The 21,008-nt window shown below is 49.8% G+C and overlaps 1 protein-coding gene across 2 annotated transcripts in view; it reads left to right on the top strand.

Moving 5' to 3' along the window:
- pde11a (phosphodiesterase 11a) overlaps positions 1-21,008 on the top strand; it is a 706,589-nt gene that overhangs the window by 506,024 nt on the left and 179,557 nt on the right. For both annotated transcript variants that reach the window (XM_072477086.1, XM_072477077.1), the window contains one exon: positions 11,532-11,622. In XM_072477086.1, the coding sequence (XP_072333187.1) occupies positions 11,532-11,622 (91 nt within the window). The remainder of the gene's footprint in view (positions 1-11,531; positions 11,623-21,008) is intronic.

Genomic DNA, 21,008 nt, shown 5'->3' with positions numbered 1-21,008 from the left:
GTAGAGTTCTTGGCAATGTGGAGGAGCAGAGAGATCTTGGGGTCTATGCTCATACATCTTTGAAAGTTGCCACTCAAGTGGATAGAGCTGTGAAGAAGGCCTATGGTGTGCTCGCGTTCATTAACAGAGGGATTGAATTTAAGAGCCGTGAGGTGATGATGCAGCTGTACAAAACTTTGGTAAGGTCACATTTGGAGTACTGTGTACAGTTCTGGTCGCCTCATTTTAGGAAGGATGTGGAAGCTTTGGAAAAGGTGCAAAGGAGATTTACCAGGATGTTGCCTGGAATGGAGAGTAGGTCTTACGAGGAAAGGTTGAGGGTGCTAGGCCTTTTCTCATTAGAACGAAGAAGGATGAGGGGTGACTTGATAGAGGTTTATAAGATGATCAGGGGAATAGATAGAGTAGACAGTCAGAGACTTTTTCCCCGGGTAGAACAAACCATTACAAGGGGACATAAATTTAAGGTGAAAGGTGGAAGATATAGGGGGGATATCAGAGGTAGGTTCTTTACCCAGAGAGTAGTGGGGGCATGGAATGCACTGCCTGTGGAAGTAGTTGAGTCGGAAACATTAGGGACCTTCAAGCAGCTATTAGATAGGTACATGGATTACGGTAAAATGATATAGTGTAGATTTATTTGTTCTTAAGGGCAGCACGGTCACATTGTGGATAGCACAATTGCTTCACAGCTCCAGGGTCCCAGGTTCGATTCCGGCTTGGATCACTGTCTGTGAGGAGTCTGCACATCCTCCCCATGTCTGCGTGGGTTTCCTCCGGGTGCTCCGGTTTCCTCCCACAGTCCAAAGATGTACAGGTTAGGTGGATTGGCCATGATAAATTGCCCTTAGTGTCCAAAATTGCCCTTGGTGTTAGGTGGAGGTGTTGAGTTTGGGTAGGGTGCTCTTTCCAAGAGCCGGTGCAGACTCAAAGGGACGAATGGCCTCCTTCTGCACTGTAAATTCAATGATAATCTATGATTAATCTAGGACAAAGGTTCGGCACAACATCGTGGGCCGAAGGGCCTGTTCTGTGCTGTATTTTCTATGTTCTATGAAAACGGGAATTGGATCTACAAACACATAAAACACTGTAGCCACCTGGGTTGGCCACTTCCTGACTTAAAATGGAGAACCACAAAGACTTAAGGGAAATTCAGCCAACACAGGCAAAACGAGCAAGTGCAGAAATCCTGTGTATTGGAACTTGCAAAAACCGGACAGCACTGAAACCAGCAGCCATCTGCATAGTAATGAGCGATTCCCAGGCACAATTGAAACACTGAAGGTGAATAAGGCCAAGCCAGACTCCTCGGCGCCAGCAGGAGCCAAGACAAAGGAAGGCCAACGGACACTCAGGGACCGCCCAGTGATCAGGGAACAACTCCAGTATTGGAGAAATCGATCCAAGTGATCGGAACGCAGTCCAATCACTTGGAACCAGGTACGGGGTCCGCCCCGAAGGACAGGAAGCCCCTGGGGACTATAAAGTAAAGCCCCCAAGTTCAAATCGTCCTTCTTGGCAGGGTCACTCAGCAACTCGAATCAACCCGTGAGAGTGAACTGCCCAGCTGCCACACCAACCAAGTAAGTCTCCAGTCAGCGCTCGCTACGAGATAGGCGCTCCTAGCTTTCAGTCCATACCAGCTTTTGAATCCTGCAGATTCAGGACCTGAACGAAAGGCCATTTGTTCCCCTGACCTGGTGGGCCAGTCAGAAGCTAAGTATAGGCCTTTTAGTGATAGAAATAGTCTAGAAAGTAGAGTCTATGCATAAGTAGTGACTTACTGTATATAATAAATGTGTTTTGATTTGAATCTTACTAATTGGTGTGTTGAGTTATTGATCAGTACTTGAACTTGAACCTTGTGGCGGTATCATAAAGATACCTGGTGACTCTAGAGCAAAGGTTAAACAAACAGAGCAAATTACGAATTAAGGGCCAACCAAACGTTAGCAACATATTACTGGCGACTCCGCCGGGAGCTGACTTAGAAGTGGCTTAACCACTCCGGGAGAACCCAAAATTTGAATTAGAAATCCAATTGGGAACAGAAAAACCACAAGTGTTCAAGCAGTTCTGATCAATCCTCATAATTCGGAAGAGTGTTAATGCATGCGTAACTAACAGGGCTATAAGGTAAAACTGATAGATTTTTGTTGCGAAAAACTGTCGGGAGTTTGTATTCCGGAAAATAGCGAAAGACGTACCCGTAATTACAGCACCGCCTTAGTACCCCTCGTTCCAAATTTTAAGAGAGTATTTAGAGAGGAAAGATGGCAATGCAGGCAATGCAACGCCTCATGAACCCTGAAGAATTCGTGGTCGCAGCGACCAGCAGCAGAGAAGGACAGTGTCCCGTTTGGGAAGGGGAAATCAGGAAGTACCTCAAAGGGAAAGGATGGCCTCTTTGGAGTGAATTCTGTGAGAATAAGGAAACAGGACCCGGGCGTATAGGACATACTCGGTGGGAGAACCTGTCAGAGATCCATAAAAAAGCTTGGGAAAAGCTCGCAAGCCGATGGCAATCGTGTCCTGTCTGGCACAATTGCGAGGCACAGAGGAGGTTGTTCGGGGGCTCCGTAAAGAGATAGAAGGAGTACATCGAATGAGCAAGGTCGATGTAAGTGAGGTTGAGAAAGAGAACATAGAGTTGAGAAGGAAGTTAGCAGCAAAGGACGGAGAGGTGGATGATGCCAAGTGGGCACACCAGTCTTGTTTGGCGCATTTAAGCAGCTTCCAGACACAGTACGAAAAGGCCTATCAGGACACGCAACGTGCAGTCCTGGTAAGAGAGGAAACAGAGAAACAGATAGAGGCATTGCAAAGGCAGTGTAGTGACCTGAAAGCAGCATTACGAGCACTCCATGCTACCACCTCGGAGCACAGACAGAGCTCACTAGATCATGCGAAGTGCAGGAAGCAGATTGCAGAACTGCAGTCTTTGCTTTCAGTTCAGAATGGATTCCACAGCACCTTTGGATCCCAGTTAGATACAGAAGATGGCCCGGATTGGGAAGAATTAAATGAGACCGCGCATAGATATGTACAGGGAACATGTGCGCAAGGAAAGCCCCAGAAGAGGAAAGCGCCCCAACCCCCCACATCGCAGATAGTTCAGGCACCAATGAATCCAGTAACCACCCACAACAGAGTCACATCGGACGAGATACAGAATTTCTTTATACCACCCCCTTAACCGTGACCCAATTACGGGACACGTGCGAGAAAATCACACCGTTCCTCCCCACCTCAGACCCCCACCACTTCTTTGCCAGAGTAAAGCAGCAGGCGACCATGTACGGACTGGATGAGCGTGAGCACATGAAGCTCACAGTTTTGACCTTAGACCCTTCGGTCGTAGCAGCCCTTCCCGACACACAGAATGTAGGAGGAGGCACCCTTGCAGAGATGCACGCAGCGATCCTACATGCGATCGGCTACAACAGAGGTGACCCAGTAGAAGGCCTGAATAAGTGCAGGCAGAAAAAGACGGAACACCCCACAGCGTTTGCTGGACGCCGGTGGATTCATTTTACAGCCGTTTTCGGTAATCTAGACCGCGCCCATTTGTCCCAAGAAGGTATTGCCAAATGGACCCGCACCCTTATCTCCCATGCCACAGAGGCAGGACAAAATGCCTGTACCAACTATGACCCCTCAGAAGAAGCGCATAATGAGAAATGGATTTTAAAAAGATTGTCCCGTACCTGGGAGCAATCTGTCCAAAACAAACCCGCAGTTAGGAAACCCGAGGAACAGCAGGCAGAAGCAGCCATCCAAGCGGTGAAAACGCACCAGAACCCCACATGGGTGAACAAAGGCAGGAACAGCCCCCCACAAAAGCCACAGGTGTGTTACAATTGTGGACAGTTAGGACACTTTGCACGAGAATGCAATGCCCCACGAAAGCCACAGAGAGCCCAGCAGGCAGGCACTCTGAATAAGAATAGGACAAAGCCCATACATAGTGTGAGCACTCGTTCAGACCAGACGGACCTGAACGAAACGGACTGACGGTGTTCGGGCTCCCCCAGTTGGGTCTGCGACACCCTTTGGGATAGGTCCGGCCGACCAGTAGTTGCAGCAAAGATACGGGGACAGCCCATTGAATTTCTCTGGGACACAGGAGGGTCTCGCACCACAATCAATTCCTCCACCATATTCCAGAAAGACACGTGGCCCACTACAGCCACCATCACCCTCAGCGGCTTCACAGGCCACTCACAGCAGGGGCACATCACAGCCCCTGTACCCATTCAGATTGGCAATATAACGGCAAAGCACCTCATAGTTTTAGTCGATCTACCCCATACAGCAGAACACATTTTGGGAATTGACTTTATGAACTCCCACCACCTTTCATTTGATCCGGTAAACCAATGTGTTTGGAGAATGGCAAAATCCGCAAGAGCCCCCGCAACGCTCACAATAGGTGAATACGTAAACAAGATTAGCGCAGTCGGTGAATTTTGGTTTGACCCGACCACGATTAGCACAGACAAGCAGGTTAGGGCAGTTCTGCAGAAGCACAGGACAGCATTCGCGACCCGCAAACACGACTGTGGCCGGATGACTGGTTCCAGTCAAATCACAGGACCTGACCCTGGACCCCAAAAGCAATATCGATTTCCCCAAGAGGCAGAGGGAGAAATCGCAAAAGTTATCGACAGCTTATTAGAGCAGGGCGTACTCAGATCAGTAGCCTCCACTAATAATGCCCCGGTTTGGCCAGTGAGAAAGCCCGATGGATCATGGCGACTGACCATCGATTACCGGGAACTCAACAAAATCACCCCTGCAGCAGCCCCCACGGGAACCACAAGTCCCGAGACCATGCTCAAACAGGGACTCAACTCACAATACTTTACGGTTTTGGACGTCAGTAACGGATTCTGGTCCATTCCATTGGCAAAAGCGTGCCAATACAAATTTGCCTTCACTTTTAAAAGTCAGCAGTACACGTGGACATGCCTTCCACAAGGAGTCCACAACTCCCCCTCCATTTTCCACCGACAGCTGGCAAACGGATTATTGAAATTTTCTCGCCCCGAATGTCTGGTCAAGTATGTGGACGACCTATTACTGCAGACAGACACCAAGGCAGAGCACAACGAGCTTCTGTCCGAACTCCTGGAACTCCTACAACAAATTGGCTGCAAAGTAAACCCAAAAAAGGCCCAGATTTTGGAAAACAAAGTGATATATTTGGGTACGATTATCACGCACGGTAAATGCGAGATCGAGCATAAAAGAATTGAATCAATTGCCAAAATGCCCCTTCCCAAGAATGTTTCAGCCCTCCGGTCGTTTTTAGGACTGGTTGGCTACCGCCGAAACCATACGGACGGTTTCGCCCGCAAGGCAGCACCCCTCTCGGAACTCCTAAAGAAGGGAGCCCCTTGGGAATGGATTCTGCAGCATACGGATGCTGTGGATGCTTTGAAAAGAGCCCTCATTGCAGCCCCCGCACTACAGGTTCCAGACCCACTTTCCCCCTATGCGATAGCACAGACCCTTTCGGCCGTGCTCCTGCAGGAACGGCACGAACAATTGAGACCCGTGGCTTACGCCTCCAGACTTTTGGATCCTGTGGAGCAGGGATTTTCGGCCTGTGAAAGGCACCTGCTCGCAGTTTTCTGGGCAGTTCAGTATTTTTCCCACATACCCGGACTAAACCCCATCACAATCCTCACGGAACATACCCCAACCCAGCTTTTACTTGGCGGACGACTTAAGGACGGTACAGTTAGCCAAATTAGAGCAGCTAGATGGACCCTTCTTTTGCAGGGACAGGACATCACCGTTAAGCGGACCAAGACCCACCCTCCTTTCTTAGCCGATAACCTTCAGTACCCAGGCATCCCCCACGAATGTGAAATCATCTCACTGCACCACAACACAGGGCCCTTTATTGCGAAAATACCCCCCAGAAAGATAGGTAGTTCATCCCAGAGCCCCCAGCCCACAGACACGTGCGAACCCTTAAGGATATATGTGGATGGTTCTTCCACGGTATTAGAAGGGAAACGCATTACAGGATGCGGCATATATGTTGAGGACGCGCAGGGACGCGCCCTAGAAGAAATCTCCTTAAAACTACCAGGACACTTAGGCGCGCAGGCGGCAGAACTAGCAGCCGTTGCATATATTATAGATCACCCATATTCCTTCCCCAGCCCAGCAGACATATACTCGGACAACCTCTATGTCTGCAATAGCCTTACAGAATTCCTACCCCTGTGGAAAGCAAGAGGATTTGTTTCCGCAGACGGACAACCCCTCCCTTCAGCCCCATTGCTCCGCCACATTTTAGAGCGAGCACAGGACAGGACCTTTGGTATTGTTAAAGTTCGCAGTCACCGCCGTTCCTCCCCCCCTGGAAATGTAAAGGCCGACGCACTGGCAAAAGCAGGTTCCAGGCATGGATATTTTTGGTCACCCCCCAAAAGTGCACCAGTGAATGCAGTTCAGGTCTCGCAGACTAATATCGAGGATTTAGTGCAGGCCCAGAAGCAGGATAGCAATCTCAGGAAGATTTTGAAAGGAAAATTTCCAGCACCTTACGTTAGATTTTAAAATGCACCCACCACACATGACAGCGTGGTGTTAAAAGACACCCTTTATGTGGTTCCTGAACAGGACATGAATCAGCTCATTTGTTTATTCCATGACAGTCATGGGCATCAGGGAATTGATCCCACTACAGCCCACCTCAGGCAGCTCTGTTGGTGGCCAAGTTTAAAAGAATTGTCTCATCTGTGCCCAGAATAATCTGGACAGATACGCAAAGAAAGCTCAACTTAGCCACACCCGCCCCGTTAATGGCCCCTGGACTAACCTCCAGATCGATTTTATAGGACCATTTCCCCCTTGCAGGAATGGTTACAAGTACGTATTAGTCGTCATAGACACTTTTACGAAATGGGTAGACGCATTCCCATCCAGAACGAACAAGGCAAAGTCCACAGCCAAGATCTTAACCCACCACATCTTTACGAGATGGGGACTCCCCCGCAGCATTGAATCTGACCAAGGTTCCCATTTTACGGGACGTGTCATGAAGAACGTCCTCACAATATTTGGCATTACCCAAAAATTCCACATCGCATACCACCCCCAGTCGAGTGGTATCGTGGAGCGCATGAATCGGACCCTAAAAGCAACCCTCAGGAAAATGATCCAACAAAACAACACCACTTGGGATTCAGTCCTCCATTTTGTGCTGATGTTTTTGAGAAATACTATTTCAACATCCACAGGTTACACCCCACACACTCTCATGACCGGATGCCCCAGGAAAGGCACAGAATTTTTATTAGGATTGGACTTGACCAGCCCCGAAGTGACGGCCCTCACACACGAGAACGCAGTCAAGCAGTTAGTGGAAAATGTGAAAACGGCTCAGCTAGCAGCCGCAGTAAGATTAGGCACAAGGAAGAAACCGAGCAAGGCCTGTTTCGACAAGACAGTGCATGCGACTGAGTTTGAGGTAGGTCAGCAGGTCATGCTCTCAATTTACAACCCCAGCACATTCCTGTCACCGAAGTATTCGGGTCCGTACTCCATTGCGGACAAAGTAAGCCCCTCCGTCTATAAAATTAAGTACCCTAACGGAAATACTGCGTGGTTCCATATTAACCAGTTTAAGGCATATGGCCCACAGTCCAACCACGCACATCATGTCATGCTCGATGCAGCAGACCATGCCCCGCCCACACCCAGCGTATCCCTACCCTCCTCCAACACGCCCACCACATCCACGGACTCGCCCTCGACTCCACCCCCGAACTATAGACTCTGCCCCGGAATGCCCACAGACAGCAGCAGCAGCGACAGCGACTGTGACACAGACAATAGCCACAGCACGCCTCCCTACTATCCCCATGCAACAGGACCCACACCCAGCGAATCTGAACACGATTCGAGTGATCCCTTCCTCATCACATTCCTCAACAAACCCCACCAAAGACCACCGCCCTACGATGACGATTCCGTCCCCACAGAACTAGACACCACCTTTTGGCACCGTGATAATTCATACAGGCTCGTCCGGAACGACGCGATGGACCCCAAATCGCACCATGCAGCCCTATCAGCCCTTATACATTCGAGCGTATGGCATCTGGGAGAAGATGACGACTTTGAGTCTGACTCCCAAAGCGAGAACCCCTTTCCAACCCTGTTCGCAACTGATAACTGAGGTGTCCAGATGATGTTTTAAAAAGGAACCGCTTGGGAGAAACGGTGTCCTTTCTGATGGAACCTGCAGCATGTTGTTCAATGTTTGTTTGTTACTGTTATTGTTATGTGTTGTATGTAAGATCGGAAATTTTTTTTTTCATGGCCCCACGCCTTATTTGTCGGCAGAAACCTATGAAAACTTGCCAGCACGCTTATCGGCAGAAACCGCAGAGAGCTTGCCAGCCTCCGTTCATAACTGCTCTTCTGGTTCGAAGGCAGAACCTTTACGGCAACCCCCCCACGATGACTACATTTTTGCCCGTTCTTGTCGGTTGTTCAGGCAGTGGAGAAATGGAATTGGTCTCCGCCCTGCCTGAGGAGCCCCCTCTGGTCAGCTACGCTCGGGTAGAGCACACACAGCATCAGTCGCCGTCCTACCCGGGGATTCCATCCATTTCTTACCCGTCGCGGCCCATACGCACCTCATTCGGCACTCTTGGTTCAAATAAATGTTTTGTTTGTTTTCCGGCAACCCTTAGGTTGCCATCCCTATGCTATTTACATCCTCAAACGTTTGGATGGTAAATCGTACAGCCTGCGAGACAGCTCACACTGTTTCAGTATTTTTAAAGTGTGTCTTGTCCTGAATATTAGGTTTTTAAAAAAATTAAAATGAGGGAGTCACACATGGTGACAAATTGTAAAGGGGAATTGGCACTAAAGGACAGACATACTAACAGATGAGATATTAACCAAGATAGTAACAGAAACTATGCTTGATCCCACAGAACACCAGAAGCCCCAAGGAAAGAAAAGAAGAGAAGAGAAAGAAGAAGAACAATGAGGACATCCTCCGTGTTGATCGCCACCATTATAATGTGTATTCGGTTGCGCGCGAACGTCAACCCCCCAACCGCCCCCCCCCCCCCCCCCCCCCCCACCCGTTAATGATTCACTTCTCCACAGCACCCAGAGCCCTGTAACAGGCAACACCACACCATCATGGTGTGATAAGCTCATAACGTGGTGCTCCCTTTCCTACGTAGTCGAATCCCTATTAATGTTGGTGATACTCTGCAGCATCGTGCAGACTTTCCGCATGAGGAAATGGCGAAGGAGAGCCTACCGCGCTAGCACCCCGGTATACAGAATGAGATCCCCTATTTTCGGTTTTCACCAGGCCCCCGAACCCCTTGATCTACAATAAAGACCATTTGTGTTGCATCTTTTGTAAATAAAGAAATGGAATTATTGTACATTCCTGTGCTTGACTGCCAAGCCAGAGGAAAAATGTGAATGCTGCTATTATTTTGTATTGTTTAGGAAGTTAATATGACTGAATGTTTTAGTGAGTGTAGTTTATTGAGGACAGTTAGAGGTACCGTTTTTTTTTGTGTTGTAATGCATGTCCCTGTTGGACATAGCACCACTTAGAAATTGTTAGTTAAAATTTTTACTGCATAGTTATGGTCAGTGTAGAGGCCATGGAAGAGTGCTCACTGGGTCAGGGAATGAAGACAACGCAGTTATGTGATCCTTCACGCTTCGCGTTAGGGATCACAAGAAGGGAGTGTAGCCACCTGGGTTGGCCACTTCCCGACTTAAAATGGAGAACCGCAACGACTAAAGAGAAATTCAGCCAACAGAAGCAAAAACGAGCAAGTGCAGAAATCCTGTGTATTGGAACTTGCAAAAACCAGACAACACTGAAACCAGAAGCCATCTGCATAGTAATGAACGATTCCCAGGCACAATTGAAACACTGAAGGTGAATAAGACCAAGCCAGACTCCTCTGCGCCAGCCGGAGCCAAGACAAAGGAAGGCCAACGGACACTCAGGGACCGCCCAGCAATCAGGGAACAACTCCAGTATTGGAGAAATCGATCCAAGTGATCGGAACGCAGTCCAGTCACTTAGAACCAGGTACGGGGTCTGCCCCAAAGGGCGGGAAGCCCCTGGGGATTATAAAGTAGAGCCCCCAAGTTCAAATCATCCTTCTTGGCAGGGTCACTCAGCAACTCGAATCAACCCGTGAGAGTGAACTGCCCAGCTGCAGCACCAACCAAGTAAGTCTCCAGTCAACGCTTGCTACGAGATAGGCGCTCCTAGCTACAAGTCCATACCAGCTTTTGAATCCTGCAGACTCAGGACCTGAACGAAAGGCCATTTGTTCCCCTGACCTGGTGGGCCAATTCCGAAGCTAAGTATAGGCCTTTTAGTGATAGAAATAGTCTAGAAAGTAGAGTTATAAGCATTAGTAGTGACTTACTGTATATAATAAATGTGTTTCAATTTGAATCTTACTAATTGGTGTGTTGAGTTATTGATCAGTACTTGAACTTGAACCTCGTGGAGGTATCATAAAGATACCTGGCGACTCTAGAGCAAAGGTTAAACAAACAGAGCAAATTACGAATTAAGAGCCAACCAAAAGTTAGCAACAACACTTTGGGCACGATCTACTCGAATAGGAACAGCGTCCCATTCAGCGCTCAATTAGCTGGGTGTTTCCCGGCACTCAGAACCTGGCACCATCAGCTTGACATCTTGGCTGAGCCCAGTGCTGCCTGGGCATCTTGGCAGTGCCAGTCTGGTGCCCAGGTGGCACTGCCAGGGTGGCAGTGCCAAGATGTCACCAGCATTGCCAGGGTGACACCCTGCCCAGAGAGCAAGCACCTGGGAGCCTCCAATTCCCTGAGAGACCCCATGAGTGCCATTCCCTCTGGTCCCCGTTTGTGAGAACCAGCACTGAATGGCACTCGCCCAAGATCTGGAAGGCGAGAGGGTTTGATCCCATGCTCTGTGTCGATCATGGGAATGCATATTAGAGCGAGACTACCTCTCGAGAGTGATCCTGCCCACAATAGGTGGGATTCACATTACGACGTCTCGTGAGATGGTTTAAGGCCTCACAGGGTGTGGCGAGCCAGGTAGATCCCAGAAGAGAGATCTCCCGCCGTATCTACCGGGCGTGCCGTGCTGTCCTTTGGGCGCAACGCGACCAGTTGATCTCTCCCTAAATCAAAATCGACACTTAAGAGGATTTAGCGTTCTTCATTTAGTCAAAACCTTTTTTCTTACATCTGTTTGCCTTCCAAATCAGATTAAATAGGTTTGTTAGTGAGTTGTTCTTAGTTCTTGTTTAGGAAATATAACTACATCATTGAGCTGAGTTCACAGTGACAAATTGCACTTGGACCCAAAAGAACTTTTAAGAACCAATCAGTAAACTTAGAAGTAAAGGAATGTGGTAGAACTCATTCTGGAAAGGAGAACATTTTAATTTTGAAAGTGAAGAAAATACATATTATTTCTGATTTTTCAAAAATGTTTTTTCTTCCTCTAGGAGTGGATCTGCCCTGGCACAGCTATATGGCACCTCAGCTACTCTAGAGCTTCACCATTTCAACCATGCGGTTATGATTCTTCAGAGTGAGGTACTGCATTCTGGTTATTACCTCCAAAACAAAAAAAATTTCCATATATGTTGGGCTGGGTTTTGAGGAGTCCGCTGGAGCGGGCAAGGTGGTGGCCAGGCTCGGAGAATTGCGTCGGAGGTCACAAGAACACAAGAAATAGAAGCAGGAGTAGGCCACCAGGCCCTTCAAGCCTGTCCCGCTATGGCTGATCTATGTCGGCCTCAACTCTTTCTGTTCCATTTCACATCGCCCTCTAATCTTCGATCTATCAAATATTTATCCACCTCCACTTTAAATACTTTTAATGATCCAGCCTCCACCACCCACCGGGGCAGAGAATTAGTGGGTCACCCACTAGAACCCTGGCAATGGGTAACAGTTCCCGATTTTGCCAGCAGCGGGAGGGTAAGCAAGCAAGAAATGTGCCTGGAATCAGCAGGAACCTCATAAATATTCAAAACGAACCACTGGCAGACAATTCAAATGTGACGTGCCAGGATTTATTGCACCCTTCCCAATTAAATGAGACTGACATAAATCTCCTGCGACTTAAATAAACTTTTTTTTGTCACAAGTAGTCTTACCTTGTTACTGTGAAAAGTCCCTAGTCGCCACATTCCGGCGCCTGTTTGGGCACACAAAGGGAGAATTCAGAATGTTCAAATTACCTAACAGCACGTCTTTCGGGACTAGTGGGAGGAAACCGGAGCACCCGGAGGAAACCCACGCTGACACGGGGAGAAGGTGCAGACTCCGAACAGACAGTGACACAAGCTGGGAATCCATAAGACCATAAGACATAGGAGCGGATGTAAGGCCATTCGAGTCCACTCCACCATTCAATCATGGCTGATTTCAACTCCATTTACCCGCTCTCTCTCCATCGCCTGCTGAAGGTTGGTGACTTACTTCCAACTAAGCGTGAGAGCTCTTCTGACTAGCAAGACAGCTGTAACAGGAAGTTGCATTGTCTTTTGAGAGTTTTTCCTCTGTGTTCAAACTTGATAATCTGACACTCTGAGGTCCAGAGTCTGAGCTATGAGGTGGCTAATCCGAAAATTAAAGGGTAAGCGCATAGCCTAAGAATAGAGGGGTCACTCATTAAAGTGGCATCATATATTGGAGTCCCTAAGGGGAGGATACTTCAGAGGCGGCCTTGAAAGAAAGAGAGAGCGTGTTGCACAATAAGAATCACCCACCCTGTACTCCTTCACCCTCAAGTGCTGGAAGGGAACAGTGCTGGAACCAGTGCAGGCAGCCCACCAGCAGCAGCAGGAGGGAACACAATGACAGGAGCTCAGGCAGCAAAGCAGAGGCAGATGCAGATTCCTGGCACATAGGACTGTTGTGTTCTTTGTTTTAGTTCTTTCAGCATGGTGAAGGTGGTAGTATTAACAAAGAATACCAAACACAGTTAACAAACAAAGCTAATTTATTACACTACACCAAATTAGATTCAAACATATTACCAAGGAATTAGTTAAGTAAAGATTACACTACCCTATTACATCTACACTATTAATTACACTATAAGTTCAACTATCTCACAACTACCATGTCTTAGTCTTTTCCACTCTCTCCATCTATCTCCATTTATCTCCCAGAAGTCAAGGAGGCATGTGATATTTATATGGTTGCTCTGTAGCACCATCTAGTGACCAGAGTATTAACATTACATGAACCCTTTATGTACTCTACAATATCCACATATTGTGACAAGGACCAGAATGACTTTCCTGCAAATGTCAGCGAGACTATGCCGGAAGAGAGGATGCCTCTCCAGGGACACATTCACAGAACTGTGTGTTCCAATGCAGGATTATCTGGATCCATGGGGACATGGTGGGAACCCAATGTCCAGTGGAATTGAAGGTTAATTCTAAGTAACCAGTTCCTTTCAGGTGCTACAGCATCTCTCCAACAGCCACTCACCGCTGCATTAAAGAGGTAACAAATGGACTGTATAAGAGGCTGGAGAATTCCTAAGATCCTGAATGGATGAAGGCAGCCAAACAGAAAGAGTGATGGGATTCACAGCTTTAGCCATCTCCCCACATGTTCAAGGTGTAATATACTGCACCCATGTTGCCATCAGAGCTCCATCTGAGCAACCAGCCACATTTAATAACAGAAAGGGATTCTAATCACTCAGGAACGTGCAGATTTTAATCACTGTGTGTGGTTAATCTGTGACCATGAGAAGTAAATCATACAGGTGTGGACTCACTACCCTGGCAGCAGCCAGGACATCTATGTGCTTCAACACACACAGGGGCTGTACTTGTTTGTGCTAAGGCCACAAATGAGGGGTTGGATGTGAGGTGATAAGGGCTACCCTCTTTGCAGAAACCCTCACAGTGAGGCAGGTAGGAGATTCAATGTCAGTCATGGCACAACAAGGAACATCAGAGAGCAAACCATTGATCAGCTGAAGATGCACTTCCGCTGCCTCGATCGTTCTGGGTGCTCTCCAGTATGATCCAAGAAAGGTGTCACAGACAGTTGTTATGTGCTGTGGACTGCTTAACATTTCCATGCAGAGGGTTGATAACATCAGCCTGGAGGAAGAGGAGGCAGAAGCCTCAACGGTTGAAGAGGATAGGAAAGTAGAGAGTCACATGGAATGGGATCCACATCAATGGGCTGTTGCTGATGTGTGTACCATGGAAGTTAACACACAGGAAGCAAGCAACCACCTCATACTGACCCCACATCTGGTCACCACGAAGCAACATAATATCAGCTGCCTTTTCTGTTCTTCATCGATAGCACATCACAATGTTCTTCCTTGGTGATCAAACAGAGGACTGCATCTCAATCTGTGAGTGGGCAGCCAGTGCCCCTTAACACATCCAACATCCTGGGCGGGATTCTCTGATCCTGAGGCTAAGTGTTGACGCTGTCGTAAATGCCATTGCGTTTCTCGACGGCGTCAAAATGGCCTCAGGAGCAGCAATTCTGACCCTACAGGGGGCCAGCACAGCACTGGAGCTACCCACGGCGCTCCAGCTGCCGATCTCCGGCATCAGATGGGTGCCACGGGTCTGCATACACGCAGTGGGACCGGCGCCAATGCACGCAAGCGCAGTGGGACCGGCGCCAATGCGCGCATGCGCAGTGGCTCCCTTCTCCACGCCGGCCCCGATACAACATGGTGTAGGGCTACAGGGGCCCGCGCGGAAACAAAAGAGGCCCCCAGCCCGAGAGGCCGGCCCACCAATTGGTAGGCCCCGATCGCGGGCCAGGCCACAGCGGAGGCCTCTCCCCCCCCGCCCCCCCCCCCCCCAACTAGGCTTCCCCCAGATGCATCCACGCCGAGGTCCCGCTGGGTAAGAGTTGGTGTGGATGGCGCCGACGGGACTCTGCTTTATTAGCATGGCCGCTCGGCCCATCCCGGGCAGAGAATCGCCAGGGGGGTCCCGTAGAGCGGCCCCCGACCGGCGCTGCGCCGACTGTGCCGGTGCCAATTGTGCCGATTCTCCGCTCTCCGGAGAATCGGCGGACCGGCGTCGGGGCAGCATGGCACGATTCGCGCCGGTCCCGCCGATTCTCCGGCCCAGCCCTGGGGCAAGAGAATCCTGCCCCCTATGTCTCCGAAGGGTCATGAGGGGCCATATGAAAAAACACACAGATAAATAAATAAAGCGCAACAAAATTTTAATGTGACAATAACATTTCTCCCTTAACATAAGAATAGAAACACCAGTGCTACCTTACTGTGAGCAACTCAACTCTTTGAAATGCTTCCACATGCTGCAGTGAGGTTAACACCAACATTTGCAGATGTGGTAAGAACAGGTTGCTGCGCCTTTTCCCCACTACCTTTGGTGACCATGGCCGATGTCCTCTGTTAGCCCTAAGCCCTGTGGCACTGCTTTTGGAGAAGTCTTGGGTCATTGGCAGAGGAGCTGGAGAGTTCCTGATAACACTCAGGGTGGCTTGAGAAGAACCCTCAAGTGTGTCAGGCTGCATTTCCCTCAGCCTTTCAGTGGAACTTTGCACTGCCCTGCTTTCCATTCTCTAAGGTACAACTGAGGAGTCTCTTGTCACAGAAAACAGTTTATTTATTTCTATCCTATCAATTTCCCTTGATATCTTGAAAATTTGATGAACTCACATGTTAACCTTCTATATTCTGGGGAATGCTACCCTCGTTAGTGTAAACTATCCTTGGTATCATTCAGGTTATACTATACATTGCAATTCTTCTCAGACCATTATATCCTTCCTAAGGTGTGATGCCTAGAATTGCCTGTAGTACTCCAGCTTTGACATAACCATGGCTTTATGCAGATGAAGAATAACTTCTATCCCTTTGTATTTTAGTCCTTTCAATATAAAGACCCACATTCCGTTAGTCTTTTGGTTGTGTTCTGTATCTGTCCATGGCATTTTGACATATCCATGTGGCCCCCCAACCCCCTTTGGAGATCCACTGTTTATCACTTTCCACAATTTATAAAGTTCCCTATTCTACCACTTTTAGATACAAAGTGAATAATCTCACGTTTGTAAACACCAAAATACATTTACCAGTTTTTTCCATTCTTTTGACTAAATCAGTCACTTAGTATTACAGGGTGAAATTTAACCGCCTCGTCACACCCAACTTGGTGTCGGGACAAGGCCATTGAATCTCGCAAGACGTCGCAATCTGGATCTCGCCCTCACTGGGCGTGATCCAGATCAGCAAATTTAAATGATCCATTAGGCTCATTTAAATATGTCTGCACCGTATTCTCCCTGAGCCCGGGAACTAACGGCCTCTCCAGCGAGGCCTCGACAGAGCACCATTTACTACTGGTCCACACAAACATGGGCCAGTCGTAACTGCATGTGAGGGGGTATCCCAGGTCATTGGAGACCCCTGGGTGGCCAGGCTCTGGACAGGGTGGTACCCTATCACTCCCGCTGGCACCTTGGTACTGCCAGCCTGGCACCTTGGCACTCCCACCCGGGCACACTGGCAGTGTCAGCCTGGCAGTTACCAGGTGCCAGGTTGCTCGTGCCAGGATCGGGCCCGGGGTACCTTGTCGTTAAGAGGTGTTAGATAGTTAGATAGCCAGCACCGACCATGCTGCCCGTCTGAACTAAAATCCCTACCCTTCCGGGGACCATATCCCTCTATTCCCGTTCTATTCATGTATTTGTCATGACACCCCTTAATAGTCACTGTCATATCTGCTTCCACTACCTCCCCGGGCAGCGAGTTCCAGGCTCGGACCACCCTCTGTGTAATAAACATGCCTCATATATCCCATTTAAACCTTGCCCCTCGCACCTTAAACCTATGTCCCCTAGTAATTGACTCTTCCACCCTGGGAAAAAGCTTCTGACTATCCATTCTGTCCATACCCCTCATTATCTTGTAGACCTCTATCAGGTCGCCCCTCAACCTCCGTCATTCCAGTGAGAACAAACCAAGTTTCTCCAACTTGTCCTCATAGCTAATGCCCTCCATACCAGGAAACAACCTGGTAAATCTTTTCTATACCCTCTAAAAAGCCTCCACATCCTTCTGGTAGCGTGGCAACCAGAATTGAACACTATATTGCAAGTGCGGCCTAACTAAGATTCTATAAAGCTGCAACATGACTTGCCAATTTTTAAACTCAGTGCCCCGGCCGATGAAGGCAAGCATGCCGTATGCCTTCTTGACTACCTTCTCCACCTGTGTTGCCCCTTTCAGTGACCTGTACCTGCACACCGAGATCTCTCTGCCTATCAATACTCTTAAAGCTTCTGCCATTTGCTGTATATTTCCCATCTGTATTTAGACCTTACAAAATGCATTACCTCACCTTTGCCGGATTAAACTTCATCTGCCATCTCTCCGCCCAAGTCTCCAACCGATCCATATCCTGCTGTATCCTCTGCCGGTCCTCATCGCTATGTGGGCAGCACGGTAGCACAGTGGTTAGCACAATTGCTTCACTGCTCCAGGATCCCAGGTTTGATTCCCGACTTGGGTCACTGTCTGTGCGGAGTCTGGACGTTCTCCCAGTGTGTGCGTGGGTTTCCTCCGGGTGCTCCGGTTTCCTCCCACAGTCCAAAGACGTGCAGGTTAGGTGGATTGGCCATGCTAAATTGACCTTAGTGTCCAAAAAGGTTGGGTGGGATTACTGGGTTACGGGGAGATTGTGGAGGTGTGAGTTTGGGTGAAAAGCTCTTTCCAAGGGCCGGCGTAGACTCGATGGGCCGAATGGCCTCCTTCTGCACTGTAAATTCTATGATTCCATCCGCAATTCCACCAACCTTTGTGTTGTCCGCAACCTTACTAATCAGACCAGTTACATTTTCCTCCAAATCATTTATATATATTGGAAACAGCAAGGGTCCCAGCACTGATCCCTGAGGAATGCCACTAGTCACAGCCCTCCATTCGGAAACACACCCTTCCATTGTTACTCTCTGCCTTCTATGACCGAGCCAGTTCTGTATCCATCTTGCCAGTTCACCTCTGATCCCGTGCGACTTCATCTTCTGTACCAGTCTGCCACGAGGGACCTTGTCAAAGGCCTTACTGAAGTCCGTGAAGACACCATCCATTGCCCTACCCTCATCAATCACCTTCGTCACTTCCTCGAAAATCTCGATCAAGTTAGTGAGACATGACCTCTCCTTCACAATATCATGTTGCCTCTCGTTAATACATCCACTTATTTCCAAGTGGGAGTAAATCCCACCTCGAAGAATCCTCTCCGATAATTTCCCTACCACTGACGTAAGGCTCACCGGCCTGTAATTACCTGGATTATCCTGGCTACCTTTCTTAAACAACATTGGCTATTCTCCAATCCTCTGGGCCAGTGAGGATATAAAGATTTCTCTCAAGGTCCCAGCAATTTCCTCCCTTGCCTCTCTCAGTATTCTGGGGTATATCCCATCAAGCCCTGGGGACTTGTCTACCATAATGTTTTTCAAGACCCTCAGTACCTCCTCGTTTTTGATTTCAACATGACCCAAACTATCTGCGCACCCTTCCCCAGACTCATCATCCACCAAGTCCCCCTCTTTGGTGAATACTGACACAAAGTGCTCATTTAATACTTCGCCCATTTCCTCTGGCCCCACGGATAGATTCCCTCCCCGGTCCTTGAGTGGGCCTACCCCCTCTCCCTGGTTACCCTCTTGCTCTTTTTACATATGTATAAAAAGCCTTGAGATGCTGGCCAATGAATTTTCGTGACGCCTTTTAGCCCTCCTGACTCCTTGCGTAAGTTTATTTCGACTTTCCTTGTATTCCACACTTGCTTTGTGTGTTCCCAGACTCCTAGCCTTGACAAATGCTTCCTTTTTCTTTTTGACTAGGCTCACAATATCTCTCTTTATCCAAGGTTCCTGAAACTTGCCATACTTATCTTTCATCCTTACAGGAACGTGTCGGTCCTGAATTCCTATCAACTTACACTTGAAAGCTTTCCACATGCCAGATGTTGATTTACCCTCGAACATCTGCCCCCAATGTACATTCTTCAGTTCCTGCCGAATATTGTTGCAATTAGCCTTCCCTCAATTTTGCACCTTCACCTGAGGACTGCACTTATCTTTATCCATCAGTACCTTAAAGCTTACTGAATTGTTTTTTTTTTTTTAATTGATTTTATTACAAACATGTATCAAAACAGGTTACAGTGAACAAACACCCTGGGAAACATGGGGCGCGATTCTCCACTCCCGCGCCGAAGTGCCCACGCCGTTCATGACGGCGCAAAACGGCCCCGATCCCGACCGATTCAGGGCCCGAAAATGGGCTAGGCTCGGGGCCGCGAGAAACTCGGGGGGGGGGGGGGGGGCATGTTGCGAAGGCCGCGTCGTCACCGCGCGACGCCCGAGTGACGCGGCGCTGCGTCATAAATGGCGCGATCCGCGCACAGAGGACCCGGAGGAGAAGAGAGGAGATGGCTGAGCCCCGAAGAGCCGCAACGAGGTTCCGGGACACGGACCTGGACACTCTGGTGGATGAGGTCGAACAGAGAAGGGACACCCTCTGCCCAAGACGTGGGCATCGCCAGCCACCCAGCGCGGTGAGACGCGGCTGGCGGGAAGTTGGCACTGCAGTCAGTGCTGTGGGGCAGACCCCCCGGACGGGGGAGCAGTGCCGCAAGAAGCTGCACGACCTCACCTGGGCTGCCAGGGTAAGTGCCATGAGGGTGCCCCCAGGCATCCCCTGGCACGGGGATGGAAGTGGGGTGGGGGGGTTCAGGGGCATCAGGGGCGGTGTTGGGGGGGGGGGTCGGGGGGGTTGGGAGTGTTGGGGGGGATTGGAGCATCAGGGGCGGTGTTAGGGGGGTCAGGGGGGGTTGGGGGGAGTGTTGGGGGGGATTGGGGCATCAGGGGCAGTGTTGGGGGGGGGGTCAGGGGGGGTTGGGAGTGTTGGGGGGGATTGGGGCATCGGGCGGTGGGGGGGGGGGGGGAGTCAGGGTGGGTTGGGGGGGGTTACGGTGCCCAACTATCTACTCAACACACATGAGCCCCGGGACCCCCCTGGAGCGAAGCCATGGCGTGCTGTCTCCTGAACCAGCAACAATGTAGTCTATATTTGCATGCCCTGATGATACCCGCCTAATAGTGATGCTTTATCCAACCCCCCCCCCCCCCCAGGACAAGACAGCGCATAACCAGTGTGAGCGCATGAGAACCGGAGGGGATTCTCCTGTCCTGCACCCCCTAACTGTTCACGAGCAGAGGGCCCTGGATCTCGTTGGGGGATCCGCCACCCGGGAGGTCGCGCCTTGCCAGGTCGGAGGCGCAGAAGCAAGTGAGAGAACCCTGCATGTCCTCTCCACCCCCAACCCGTCATCGCCCCCCTCACACTCTGGCCACTGCACCCTCGATCCCATCCCCCCTCACACTCTGGCCATTGCACCCCCGATCCCCTCCCCCTCACACTGTGCACCCACCACCACCATACACCCGGGCCACCGTGTCTAACGAACCCCAAATCTTTATGTTCCCCAGGGCCAACCGCCGAACCTTCAGGGACGTCTCGCCCAGGAAACAGCGCAACATCACCAACCGCAACTGCACCCAGGGACACACGGCAGAGGTTGGCAGTCGGTCGGACAGGAGGGCAGACCCCCCAGTCTGGGACGCAGGACCGGGACACTCAGACCACCGAGACAGACATTAGTGAGGGGCACAGGGTGGACAGTCATGTCGAAGCCCACATCACGGCCATATACCCGCTGGATCCACCTGGAGGTCAAGACGACATGGCCCACATGGAGCTTGCGCCGGGCCATGAGAGGGACCAGTCCACACCAGACTTCTTGACGGATGATGACTTTGAGCTTGCGGCACTGCTGTCTCCCACACCGTTCACCATCACAGAGACACCCACCTCGGTTGGGCATATAAGTGATGAGGCTCCCGGGTCACTGTCTGGTGCGCACCCCACAGCC

This window comes from Scyliorhinus torazame, chromosome 2 (assembly GCF_047496885.1).
Source record: "Scyliorhinus torazame isolate Kashiwa2021f chromosome 2, sScyTor2.1, whole genome shotgun sequence".
Lineage (NCBI taxonomy): Eukaryota > Metazoa > Chordata > Chondrichthyes > Carcharhiniformes > Scyliorhinidae > Scyliorhinus > Scyliorhinus torazame.
The sequence above is the reverse complement of the archived record's forward strand: the minus strand, read 5'-3'. Positions and strand labels throughout refer to the sequence as shown.